Genomic DNA, 14120 nt, shown 5'->3' on the forward strand with positions numbered 1-14120 from the left:
ACTGGTGCTGTATCCACTGCACCACCTAGCTGCCCTAGAGAAAATGATAGTTACAGAGACAAGGATATGTATACAGATAGAGAAAGATATTGAGATAAGGATAGAGATGCAGATACAGATACTGATGGAGAGGTAGCTCTTACTATTTGCCAAAGAACTATGCTAAGCACTGGCTATACAAAATACAACCACCTCAGCAACAAAAGCAAGAAGGCAGTCTCTACTTTAAAGTAATTTACATTGAGAAGGAGAAGCAAAACATAAAAGTAAAAAAGAAAATGTTGGGCGTGGGATGGGGCGATACTCCCATGGCAGCAACTCAATTGGTACAGAGGAGCTTTGAGAGAGATTTTGATAAAAGATAAAGTGCAACAAGAAGAGAATTACACTTACGGAAATAAAAAATCAATTATTTTAATTCAGTATTTTGCTTGGAAGTAGTTCACATAGAATCATCTGGAAGCTTTAGTTGGCCATAAACTTCCATGAATCTGCAGTGTGATGTGACTGTTAAAAAGGTAAAACTTGTCTGCCCACAGAAAAATAAGATGTAAAAAACAGAATAAAACAAACAAACAAAAAAAAAAACCGGGAAATAAAAGTGTCTCTGTACTTTCTCTGGTCATCCTGAGAAGGACTCGGACAATCTACAATATGTACAGTGGAAAGAACAAGGATAGTAAAGGACTTATACGCTGTGTAATTTGAGAAATCATTGAAAGGCATATTTTATCTAGAGATTATAAGATCAAAGGAGTTACAAGAAAACCTTCAAATTTTATTCTACATGATTTTAGAGAGTAGAATTAAGATTTTAAAAATTAGGACTTGTAAGGAAACAGAATATGTCTCAATATGTGGAAGAACTGATAAGATATCTCTCTGTGCTTTAGTTTCCTTATCTGTAAAATCAGGATAATAGAGATATCTACCTTTTAAGATTGTTGTGAGTATAAAATGAGATAGAATTTGTAAAGAGCTTTGCAAACCCTAAAACACCATATAAATGCTTTCTACTTTTGTTATTAGTATTAAAATGTATATATAGTATTTTGTCAACCTTAAAATATTTTTTTTTTCATGCCAAAGAAAACTGAGTTTTTTATTGGCTCATTAAGTGACCCAGAACCCTGGTAGCTAAAAGAGGGAAGACTTTGCTCTTGAAGCACTTACAGTCTTACTCTTGGCTTCTGTTATAATGTCACCAGCTCTCCTCAGGTCCCCTGTTCATACCTGTTTCCTAGAACAGACCTTCAATGAAGAATATTTCATATACTGAAGAGGCAGTGTATAGCTAACATGTCTACAAGAACCAGCCTTTGTAGCACTTTAAAGTTCAATAAATGCTGAACAGGTTATCTCATTTGATTCTCACAACTCTGTGAGGTAGGTGTTATTACAATCCCCACTGTATGGATGAGGAAACTGAGGCATAGAGAGGTCACTCAGCTAGTTTCCGAGGCAGGATTCAAACTCCAAATCCAGCACTCTATGCCTGGGAAGCCCTTAGCAGCTGTCCTGTGCCAGAACTCTTGGGCAGAGGTACTAAAGGAGGGTAACATAATGGAGATAGGAAGAGCACCTCAATCTGTGGACTACCTCTCTTACCCTCATCCCTAGAACCTGGTGCTGTGGATTTGGAGAAAGAGGCCAATGTGATTGTGGACCAATCCCTGAAAGACTGCATGTTCAGCAAGGAAGCCGGACGCATTTGCTACACCATCATTCAGGTCTTGGGGTGGGGGAGGGGACTGGGGACAGTTGGTGGCTGGGGGAGTGCCCCCCACCTTGCCCCAGGAGGTGCAAGGGAACAGGCAACTGCCTCCAGACTAGCTGAGGGAAGACAGGAAAGAAGCTACCAAAGGCCCACTGGGGAAACTTTTCTATCCTGAAACCACATAGCTTGCAGCCTAAGTGTCAGGGTAGGGGCAGATGGATTCTTCTAGGAACAGAGGGAAAACCAGGGAAGGGAGGCTTTCAGCTGCAGACATCCTGGAAGAAGCCCCTGTTTACATCTGGGCTTACCCCACCTTCCCTGGGCCACAGGCAGAGAGCAAGCAAGCCAACCAGAGTGTCTTCCGTCAGGGCCTCCTCAATCAGCTGCAGCGGGAGTACCAGCCCTGGGAGCAGCTCCGAGCCCCATCCCTGCAGGGCTGGGTCTGCTATGTTACCTTCATCTGCAACATCTTTGACTACTTGAGGGTGAGGCCAGTGAGAACCACCCACTTCCTGTGTCTCCCAACCCCACCCCAAACCAAGCCAAGCGCTAAGCTCAGTTTTCAGGGGAACACTGCTACTCACCCCAGTAAATGGTTGATTACGTGCAGAGGCCTCATTACTTACTGAGGTTATGCAGCCCTGTGTTTGAGGCACTAAGGATTCTTTTCCTAAAACTTGATATCCCAGTGGTCTCATGAGCCTCTGCCTGTGCTCTGGCTTAGGACTGTTCCTAGTGGACGTGGGGACCAGAACCAGTGCTTTGGGTCCCTCCTCCATCAGGTGAACAACATGCCTATGATGGCATTGGTCAATCCTGTCTATGACTGCCTTTTTCGAATGGCACAGCCTGACAGCCTGCACAAGGAGGAGGAGGTGGGTACCTCCCCCCCCAGACTAGGTGAGGAGGAAAGGAAGTAGTCAATGCCAGAGCTGCTAAGGGAGCAGGGAGAACATTTAGCTCCTCTCAGGAAGCTGAGGCTTTGCTGCCAGAGGCTTTGCAGTCTACTCCCTGGGGCAGGAGTCTAAAAGCTCTGCTAAAAGGGTATTACCAGGGTCACAACCCATGAAGGGCAGAAGCCACCAAATAGAGTGGGGGGAGGAAGGCTGGATACCTAGAAAGAAGAGCAGGGGCAACCCAACTGAGAGTCTTACAAGAAGGGGGAAGAGTCATGGCCAGGGAGCACGGATGAGTTGAGGGATCCTAGAAATAAAATTAGTGCTGGGGGAAAGGGAGGGAGAAAAGGAATGGGGACATGAAAGAATTGGGAATCCCTCCCCAACCCCTTCAGGTGGACTGCCTGGTGTTACAACTGCATCGAATTGGAGAGCAGCTGGAGAAAATGAATGGGCAGAGGATGGATGAGCTGTTTGGTCTTCTTCGTGATGGCTTCCTGCTCCAGGATGGGCTCAGCTCCCTGTCCCAGCTCTTGCTGCTACAGCTTATTGAGTTCCGGGCTGCTGGCTGGAAGACCACACCTCATGGCTCAAGCCCTCCCACCCTCTACCACCATCGGTAGTGGGCAAAGGCTCGGCTAGCCTCCGCCATCTTGTGCAAGTCATGTTTCCTCTTGACCGCAGGGCCTTGGTTGTGAAAGGCCTCCAGTAACTCATGAGACAGCTTTTCTGGCATCAGCATTCGACGGGGCTTCTTCTCCCGGCATTCTTGAATCATCCATTTCATGGCCAAGAATTGCCGGCGTCTGTCTGTCAGAGGGGCTGGGACCTGATAAGAAGCAGCCACCTTTAAGGATGCTGACCAGGCCCAGGATAGGCTGACAGTTCTGGAGGGCCTGGTGGAAGATGGTGTAAGGGTTACATTCAATGGTCTCCCGCTCCTCAGCTTTGGCTTCATGGTATTTTTTAAATTGCTTTCTCTTGAGGGTTTCCAGAATCTCAATCATCAGGGACCTGGCCAGTATTTTGTTTCCTCCTTTCATCATCATGTTGGTGAATTTACTGATCACTGGGTCCTCAAACAAAGAGCTTGTCTTCGATGCTGGGGGAGCTTTGAAAATCTGTGTGGTTCTGAGATCCCGCTCAAACTTCTCCTCTTCAGTCAGCTCCTCCAAGGGCTTAAGGTAGTAGTCTTTATCAAGCTGGGGTTCTTTGTAATTAGCATCATAGCGGCTCCATCTCACTTGTGTCAATCCCAGCAGAGCCCAGAGAGTTCTCCGCACCCCGGGGACCCAGGAGGCAGAGGAAGCGCTCCGAGCCCACCACGGGGGCCGCCCTAAAATATTTTTTAAAAGGATAGATTATTGTTGTTTCTTGCTTGAAGACTAACCTAACTATATTTGAAGAATCACAACTAGGTTGCCTATAGGGTAAATAATTATTCATCCCCAGCAATTCTAAGAAAAATCATTAAGTAATAGAAGTGTTGTGATCTGTGTTAGGAAGAATACCCGTATCAACTGAAATATAGGTCCTTAAATTAGTGAAATGTTACCCTTCCCCATGATTTCTGTTTTATTTTGTTTTGACCTGGATCTATGGTTTCCATAGTGAAGGAAACTCTCAGTGAGAAAACTCTCTCTACCACTGCACCTGTTTTTAGCAATTTATCATCTTAGAGAGTTGCCTGGAATTTCGAGAAGTTAGGTTTTTTTTTGTCCAGGATCACACAACCAAGATGCAGGGCTTGAACCTGAGTCTTTCTGACCTGAAGGTTCGTTTCCTATGTACTATGCCATGCTGCTTCTCTCAGGGTTATTTTTAATTTAGGACTTAGCTCTATAAGGATGCAAAACTTTGATTCTTTTTAAACAACAGTGGCATAGTTATTGAGCTAGTCTAATGAAATCACAATATTTGAGTTAATACTTTCTCTGTCAACATGTAAGACCAAGCAATACTTCATATAAAGAAATTCTATTTGGCATCTAAAGCTCTGAACCACATGACACCAACCTAGCTTTCCAGGTGTATTGGCATCAGCCACCTTCATTAACTCTACGTTCTAATCTCTCCAGCCTACTTGATATTTCTTGTCAATTCCTCTCTGCTTCTGCAACCCAAATCCAAAGGAACCTTCCTTTTATGGCAGTGACATCAGCCTCTTTCCTATTCCTCAGGTCATAAGTTAGGGGTTATCTTAGGTGCTTCACTTTCTCTCATTCCAAATCTTATTATTTCTACTTCTCTCACATCTCTCTCCCTCCTTTCCATTCACAGCTACCATACTAATTCAGGCATTTATCACCTCTCATCTACACTTCATTGCTTAGCACAGAGCCTGGAACACAGTAGGTCCTTAATAGATGCTTATCCAATTATTGAGTGATTCCTGCAATAGTTTCTTAATTGGTCTCCTTATTTTAAATCTTTTTCCCTCTCCAAGCCAACCTCCCCATAGCTCCCAAAGTGATAGCTCTAAAAAATAGTAATTACTCCAGTATTCCAAGGGAACCCTATTACTTCAAGGAGCAAATATAAACTCTGTTGTTTGGCAATAAAACCCTCTACAACTGGGCCCAATTTACTTTTTCTGGCTAATTGAACCTCTTTTCCCTTTGTGTACCCTTTGGTAGAGCCAAACTGGCTTTTTTTTTTCTTTGACTGTTCCCCATATATGACACTTTATTCCAGTCTCTGTGTCTTTGCACAAGGCTATTGCCCAAGCTTGGAACACTGTCCCTTACCTCACCCTTTACTTTTTCCTCTTAGGATTACTGGTTTTCTTTAAGGATTAGCCCAAGTTCCTTCTACATAAAGCCTTTCTTGATCCCTCCCCAGCTGTCAGTGTCTTCTGCCCAAATTATTTTGTATCTATTTTATATTTAGCTTATATTTACACATATGTATCTATGTTTGTATTTATATATAAATATAGAGAGATGCTTATTCGCACAAATATATGCATTTATATACACATATGTATATATATATATGTGTGTATACACACACGTATATACTTGTAAAATGCATGCACACATATTGTTTTTATTGATTTTATATCCTCAGGTAGAAATAGGATGGTGCAACTTATGGAAATTTGGAAAAGGAGTAGGTTTTAGGGAAAAGATAATGTTAAATATATCTGCAGTGCAGATATCAACTTAACCATGCCTGCTGATCCTGTGCAATAATTTGTTTTAACTAAAATAGAAATGGGTGTGGGGGTCAGCAGAGCTCTTATTGATCACTTTCCTGGAACTCAGGATCAGTTCTGCCAATATCCAGAGGTGGAGGTGGCAAGTATGCTGACAAGTAGGTGGGGAACAGATATTCCTAAACATATGTGCACAACTGCTGCTGGGGGTGCCTTGATCTGGCTCAAAGGGTGCTGGTTTGGAGCTTGCACAGAAGAAGGAGATAGTAGAGTAAGGTTGTATTAGGGGAAAATAATAGTATCATTGGGTTAGAGTTAGTCACTCCATCTGGATATGGGGGGTGGTTAAATGTGATTCATTTTATGACTTTTTGGTTACTAGACCATATATTCATTCCATGGCTCCCATTTTGGAGATCAATGAATTCAAGGTAGTATGGTATAGTAGATAGTGTAAGACTTGGAATAAGGGATATTTGGGTTCAAAACCTGCCTCATGCTTACTAATTATGTGGCTGTGGGAAAGTCACTTGACTTCTCTGGGTCACATTGTCATCATCCCTAAAGAAAAGGTTGAACAAGATGATATGTGTGTGTGTGTGTGTGTGTGTGTGTGTGTGTGTCTAAAATGCCCCTTCCAAATCTAAATCCCTTGATACTGTCTAGGGAAAAGGGGTCCTATTTCCTTTTTTCAGCCTAGAAGGAGAAAATAAAATGGTTACTATGACCCCTTTTTTAGGTCAAAATAGAAAATAAAGGTAGGAGGAGGTATCTTGTTTTTAATAGCTTCTAATTAAAATCCCCTTTCTTTTCAATTTAAAACTTGCACACAAGCATGTGGAACCATAGAGATCATTAGGGTTTTTTTTTCCTTTTTTTCTCAGTAAGTTAATGAATCCTTTCAGCAAATAAAGAAAACCATTTAACTACTCCTTGAAAATCTAAAGCATAGTTGAGTGTTTTTCTTTTCTTTTTTTTTCCCTCCTCATGGCAGAACACCCGCAAAAGTCTGGATTAACTGATAGCTGAAATGAGTAACACAATTATTGGATTAAGTTTTATCTGCATACAGTATGAATTTCCTCTGTAAACAGGCTTCAGGCAGCCAATGAGAGACCTGAAAGAAATCAAACTACTTCATGTTGACATTGGCTGGACCCTGTATCAAAGGAACCATCTTTCTAAGTCACTCTATCTTATGTGGCTGTACAAAAATTCCTTACTGGTTAGCAACTTTTTAGCTTTATTGAAATGAAACTTCTTTGAAAATTAAAGACATCAATGGTAAATGAAAGGGCAGAATATTAGCCAGAAGCTGAGGAAAGAAGAAGAGTGTATTCACACTCTATCAGGAAAGCCCTACTCTCTGACCTTCCAGAACATCATTCATCCTTTAAGGTCAAGCTTAAGTACAACCTGTCCTGAGAAGTCTTCCAGCTAAATAGCACTTTGTATAGCTACCATTAGATCCTTAAATGGGGCTAAGGGGTGGTCCATTAGGGTTAGACAGCCAAGCATTATCATCCTATTTTACATATAAGAGAAATGAAATTTAGAGATGTGAATGAAAAATTTTATCTAAGGTGGCCCAACTAGTGAAAGATAGAACCAGGAATCAATACTAGGTCGTCTGACTCTAAATCTGTATCACTTTACATTCCCTGAAATGCAAGTCAGCATTTCTGCTTTCACTAATCTTGCATCACATTTAAAGACTATACCAACTAGTTATTTTTTTTTGTAATTATAAAAGGCTTACCCTGAGCATGTTTACCTCAAATATGGAGGTATGCTGCATCCCTATGTTTTCCTTTCATATATGGGGGTATAGCCTCCTTTGATTGGCTGTATAGCCAGAGCAAGCTATGTCTTTAAAAGTGCCAGAGAGTCTCTTTCTTCCTGGTTTGCTCTTTCCTGTTGTGTCCAGAAGGTCTAGGTCACAGTACAACTATAGCACGGGCATTGTGAACTGATCTGGAAGGGAGGGATTTCCTCACTTTTATCCTGGTTCCAAAAAGTGAGCCCAAGGGTGTTTGTTTCTGTTTTGTTTTGTTTGTCCTTTGAGTTTCAGGTGTAATTGGTAATCCCCAATGAAACAGTCATAGAGACATTGAAGACAGGATTGCAGGCAGAAAGACCTAAGAAGCCATGGTATGTATCCAAGGAAGGTTTTACATATGGAAGTCAGGATTTTGCTATATAGAAACTGAGCTAAGCTATAAACCTAATCCCCTCCCCCTTAAAGAGTAAAATGGTAGGGGGAAAGAGGAAATTTGCTTAAGTATGTTGGGGAGCAAGTTTGTGTGATACGTGATTATGCTTTTTTGAAGTAAATATTACTTTATAAAAGCTAATTTGACTTTTAAGTGATTAAATGGGACTGGGATACAGGAGACGCGTTTGATATGATTAAAGGAACATCATCTGTGGAATTGGAACCATTTTCAGAGAGCCTAGACACTCTCTAATCCTTTTAAGAGTACCAGAGAACTCTGGGGGAAGGGTGAAAAATAGCATACCTGGCTTTTGGGCAATGGGGACTATGAAAAAAAAGGGTTATATAATATGTAATATTAACTTTTATGATCCTATACACACACACACACACACACACACACACACACACACACACACGTATATAGTCCCAAAAGTCTTAGTATAGTCTGAAGTTACTAAAGTTAAGACTGTGGAGAGCATTTGTATAAGTATTATCTCCCCAGTTAGACTGTAACTTCCTTGCAGTTAAGGATGTGGTCTCAAATTCCGATCATGTCCTACACAATATCTAGCACAGTGCAGAGCATATAAATTCTTAGTAAATAAACATTATACAATATCTATTAAGAAATGAATTTTCCAAGGAGAATCATTGAATAAGTATTCTGATTTCCCTTGTTGGACATCCATTCTTTTCCTGTAAAGAAGGAAAGGAAATTACTCATGCTCATTTTCATTGATTTGAGCCTTGGGAGATATCAAAAGAAAAGATCAATAAACTTTAGACTTACTTCTAATGTTTTTCATTGTCTTAAAATTTCTCAACATGCTTTCCTAATGTCTAAGCCATACTATACCATGTGATGTCTATATACATATCATGTTTTTTACCTAAGAAAAGTGGATTATAGTTACTTTAGTCAGAATGTTGCCCTTGATAATGCTTCACATTGAATAATGGCTTCTCAATAGTCCATGAATATATATGTATTCTACATATATTCTCTCTCTCTCTGTATATCTATATCTATGTATATACATATATACATTTACATGAAAATATATATCTACACTCACACTATATATATATGTATATACACACATGCACACATCTTTTTTCTTAAACTAGTGGTATTTTATGTTCTTTTTTAATATTCTTTTTTATTTTCAATATTTCTTTTAAAAATTTGAGTTCAAGATTCTTTCAATCCCTCCCTCCCATGCCCTCTCCCTCAGACAGTAAACAATCTGATAGAGGTTATACATGTGCAATCATGCAAAACATATTCCACATTAGTCATTTTGTAGGAAAAAAATGAGGCAAAAAAATAAAGTGAAAATATAGTTTACTTTGGTCGGCATTCACGTATCATCCATTCTTTCTCTGGAGTGGAGAATATTTTTCCTCATGAGTCCTCTGGGATCATTTTTTATCATTGTGTTGCCTAGAGGAGATAAATTATTTATAGCTGTTCATTGTATAAAATTGCTGCTTCTATATGCAATGTTCTCTTGCTTCTGCTCACTTCCTTCTGCATCAGTTCATGCAGTTCTAGGTTTTTCTGAAATCACCTTGCTAAAAATTTCTTAGAGCACAAAGTATTCCATATTCCACAACTTGTTTAGCCATTCCCTAACTGCTGGGTATCCCTTCAATTTCCAATTCTTTGCTACGACAAAAAAGAGCTGCTATAAATAATTTTGTGCAAATAGATTCCCCCCCCCCTTCCCCTTTTAAATCTTTTTGGGATACAGACCTAGTAGTGGTAGTGCTTGATCAAAGGGTACGCACAGTTTTATGGCCCTTTGTGCATAGTTTCAAATTACTGTCTAGAATGGTTGACACAACTCCACTAATAGTGCATGAGCGTCCCAATTTTCCCATATCCTTGTCAACATTAATTACTTTCCTTTTATGTCATATTAGCTAATCTGATAGGAATGAGCTGGCACCTCAGAGTTATTTTAATTTTCATTTCTTTAACCAATGATTATTTAGAGATTTTTTTCATATGACTATAGATGGCTTCTATTTTTTTGTCTTAAAACTGCTGTTTCATATCCTTTCATCATTCATCAGTTGGGGGATGACTTGTCTTCTTATTTGACAGAGTTATTTATATATGTGGAAAATAACATCTTTATCAGACATACTTATTGCAAGAAAAAATTCCCAGCTTTCTGCTTTCTTTGTGATCTTGGCTATATTGGTCTTATTTTTGCAAAACTTCTTCATTTTTATGGTCAAAATTATCTGTTTTACATCTTGTAATGCACTCTGTATCTTGTTTGGTCCTAAATTCTTCCCTTCTCCAGGGATCTAACAGGCAAACTATTCCTCGATTTCCTAATTTGTTTATGTTATCTTTTATGTTTAAATTATCTACTCATTTTGACTTTATTTTGATAGATGGTTTAAGATGTGGTCTATAATAAGTTTCCATCATACTGTTTTCCAGTTATCCCAATAGTTTTTGTCAAATTGTGAGTTTTAAAGCTTGGATCTTTGTGTTTATCAAATGCTAAATGATTACTACAATGTATTGCATACCTAATCTATTTCACTCCTACACCAAGTTATTTCTTTGCCAGCACCAGATTCTTTTGATAATGCAGTTTGATATCCAGTACCATTAGGCCACTTCCCTTAACATTTTTAAAGTGATTCCCTTGATATTCTTGAACTTTTGTCCTTCTGTGTGAATTTTATTATTTTTTCTCATTCTATGAAATAACGTTGCGGTAGTTTGATTAGCATGGCACTGATTAAGTAGATTAATTTAGGTAGAGTTGTCATTTGTATTGTATTGGCTCAACCTATCCATGAGCAATTAATATTTTTTTCAAGTTGTTTTATATGACTTTTTGCATGTGAAAAATGTTTTGTAATTGTGTTTATGTAATTCCTGGGTTTGTCTGGGCAGGTAGACTCCCAAGTATTTTATATTGTCTGTAATTTATTTAAATGGAATTTTTCTCCTGTCTTTTGCTGCTGGACTTTCTTGGCCATATATAGAGATACTGATGACATCTGTGGGTTTTTTTATATCCTGCAACTTTGCTAAGTTGTTAATTATTTCATCTAGTTGTTTAGTTGGTTCATTAGGATTCCCTGAGTATACCATCATATCTGTGAAGAGCAATCATCGTTTTCCCTCAATGTCTATTCTAATTCCTTCTATTTCTTTTTATTCACTTGATGCTATAGCTAACATTTCTAGTAAAATATGGAATAGCAGGGTTACTGGGCATCCTTGCTTCACCTCTTATTTCACTGGGGAGACTTCTAGCTTATTCCCATTATAGATAATGCTTGTTCATGGTTATCAATGGAGATTACTTATTTTAAAGAAAGCTCATTTATTCCTATACTCTAGTTTTTTTTTTTTTTAAGCAGAAATTGGGTGTGGAATTTTGTCAAAGGTTCTTTCTGCATCTATTGAGATAATTATACGGATTCATATTTTTACCTAATGCACAAGATCTCCATTTCTTTGGGGATAGTTCCCCCTTCTTCAATGATCTCCATTTGACTTTGGATATGGTAATTATTTCTCAGCAAACATCAAAATCATCAGGAAATTAAAAGAAAGAATATAAGTGAGAATAAGACATTCTTACTGGCAAAATAGCTTCCACTTCAACCTGTTTTAAAGATGAGAAATGACAAAAAGCAAAGACGTTTATCATACTTATTACAAATTCTTATAGAAGTATTAATTATCTAAACAATAAAGAGGCCAAAAAGAGCCCAGAAATCATTGTATCCAACAAACACTTGAGACACTTGGTAAACAGAGAAGCAGAAGAACCAAGGGCAATGTTGGTTGAGTGTAGAAACTCATTTACAAAATATTATGCAAGAGGATATTGGACATTTGTGGATAGTATCACCTCATAAGACTAGAAATAGCCCTACCATGGGAAAAATGAGAGTGCAGAAATACTAGTTGAGTATTGAGTATTGAGGTGAGAATACTAGTTAATTAAAATAATATCTTGTGCACTTAGATATGAAACCACATGAAAGACAACAAATAACTGCAAAATAGAACAAATCTAGCAATGTTTCATAGTAAATGATTTTTTTAGTCATTACAATGTCACCATTACATCTGGCATCTAATATCTCAGTGATTGGTAAAGAATTACAATTACACTGAGGGAGATAAAATTCAAAAAAATGGCTAAGTACACACAGAAAACTTGTTGGCTTCAATACAATAATAAATGTACTAGGGAGTTGATTTTCAAGATATTTTAGGAGAAAGTTTCAAAAGAAAGGAAAATATCATATATGGTATTGATACCCCCTAAAAAGACTAAAAATATGTCAACATATATTAGAACATGTATCTATACCTACTTTCTCTTAATTATAAAATCTTTATGAGATTGATCTGTGCTCATATTAAGGCTAACATTGATGAAAATATGAGAAGGGAACAGTAGAATTTTGCATAAGATTTTCCATAGTAGTCACAAAAATGACTGAGATATATAGTTAATACATGGAAATACTATGTCAACATTTTTGTTGATTTTAGAGGGGGGAAAAGCATTTATCAGCAGAGCAAAGTTTAAGCTCACAGGCAACGAGGTGCTACAATGATTGCAATACCGTTCCTGAAGTTAGAAAGACCTGAGTTGAAATCCCTCCTGAGACATATGTAAGCTGTGAAACTCCAGGAAAGTCATTTCACCTCCATCTTTCTCAGTTTCTTCATCTGAAAAAATTAAGACAATGATTTGTGTGCTTCCTATGGTGATTGAGAAAAAAATGAAATAATATTTATAAAGTGCTTTGAAAACCTTAATATGTTCCCTTGCATAAGATAACATCAAATTAGTGAAGACATCAGATCCTGATATAATTTTGTTTAGTGATACTCTCTTATTAATATAAAGTTATGCAAAAATGTATGTGAAAAACATTTCTCAAACATATTTGTCAGTGTTGTGAAGATTGCACCGAACAGAATAAAAATAGAAGATGAGTTCCTTATGTAGGCTGAGTATTCAAGATTATCGTTTTTGAGAAGAACACTGTGATATTTCAGCAAACTCCAAAATATTATACACATCAGCCTAATAATTTACATAGGAAAAAATAACAACAGTCAAACAATTAAAATCAGGTAAGTAGGCAGCAGAGGCAGAGGGAAACTACAAAACCTGGGAACTGAGAAATCTGATGAACTGGAAGAGTTGCATATTTGAGGGAAATATCAACGTATATCCTGAAATCTGTGTAGCTAAGAGCATAGGTTTGGACTATAGAGAAAGAATGTGAACCATGTTCAGAATGTAAGAAATGAGGAGAAATGACTTGGGGATCACTATGCATTTGTCAAAAAAAAAAATCTGGGTTGAGTGAAATATTGGGAAGTGGCAATAGGAATCCAGGATTATTCACAACTCCATTTCTTCTTTTTTTTAATTAAATTATTTTATTTCTTTTCAGTGTTCAACAATCACTTCCATATAGCTTAGATTTTTTCTCCCTCTCTCCTCATTCTCCCTTCCCTTCCCACTCCCTCCCTGAGATGGTGTACAACCTTATATAGATTCTACATGTACTTTCCTATTAAATACATGTTGCATAGAAGAATTAAAATGAATGGTAGAAACCATAAAACAAAGCATAATACAAAAGAAAATGGTTTATTTCTATTTGCGATCTAATTCCATAGTTTTTTCTCTGGATGTGGAAAGCATTTTGCCTTGTGTCCATTGGAAAATTTTTATTTCCATGCATTTCAATGAAGTACTAAGCCTACCAGAAAAATTCCTTACACACTGTGGTTGTTGCTGTGTACAAAGTTCTCCTGGTTCTGCTCCTTTCACTCAGCATCAGTTCATATAAGTCTTTCCAGGTGTCTCTTCCTGTTCATCATTTCTCATAGCACAATAGTATTCCATTACATTCATATACCACAAATTGTTCAGCCTTTTCCCAGTTGATGGGCATCCCCTTGATTTCTAGTTTTTGGCCACCACAAAGAGAGGTGCTATAAATATTTTGGTACATGTAAGACCCTTTCCCATTTCTGTGATCTCTTTGGGACAGAGTCCCAGAAACAATATTGCTAGGTCAAAGGGTATGCACATTTTTGTAACCCTTTGGGCATAG

The 14120-nt window shown here is 38.1% G+C and overlaps 1 protein-coding gene and 1 pseudogene across 1 annotated transcript; one reads left to right on the forward strand and one right to left on the reverse strand.

Annotated features, from left to right (window-relative positions):
• Window positions 1–1917: 1917 nt before the first annotated feature.
• Window positions 1918–3251, forward strand: LOC140516795 (MIF4G domain-containing protein-like). Its single transcript, XM_072627708.1, has 3 exons — window positions 1918–2202; window positions 2500–2592; window positions 3009–3251. Exons 1-3 carry the CDS (start codon window positions 1933–1935, stop codon window positions 3234–3236), a joined length of 591 nt encoding a protein of 196 aa, XP_072483809.1. The 5' UTR covers window positions 1918–1932; the 3' UTR covers window positions 3237–3251.
• Window positions 3252–3275: 24 nt separating this feature from the next.
• The window catches only part of LOC140516870 (small ribosomal subunit protein uS7m pseudogene), a 99307-nt pseudogene continuing 88462 nt past the window's right edge, over window positions 3276–14120 (reverse strand).

The sequence above is a fragment of the Notamacropus eugenii genome, chromosome Y (assembly GCF_028372415.1).
Source record: "Notamacropus eugenii isolate mMacEug1 chromosome Y, mMacEug1.pri_v2, whole genome shotgun sequence".
NCBI classification, from domain to species: Eukaryota; Metazoa; Chordata; class Mammalia; order Diprotodontia; family Macropodidae; genus Notamacropus; species Notamacropus eugenii.

What these genes read in the sequence shown, in the direction of transcription:
- LOC140516795 (XM_072627708.1), top strand. Translation starts at nt 1,933, where the DNA reads ATGGATTCTTCTAGGAACAGAGGGAAAACCAGGGAAGGGAGGCTTTCA. An exon ending in ACATCTTTGACTACTTGAGG is followed by an intron (nt 2,203 to 2,499) that starts GTGAGGCCAGTG and finishes CTCCTCCATCAG; the next exon opens with GTGAACAACATGCCTATGAT. An exon ending in GCCTGCACAAGGAGGAGGAG is followed by an intron (nt 2,593 to 3,008) that starts GTGGGTACCTCC and finishes CAACCCCTTCAG; the next exon opens with GTGGACTGCCTGGTGTTACA.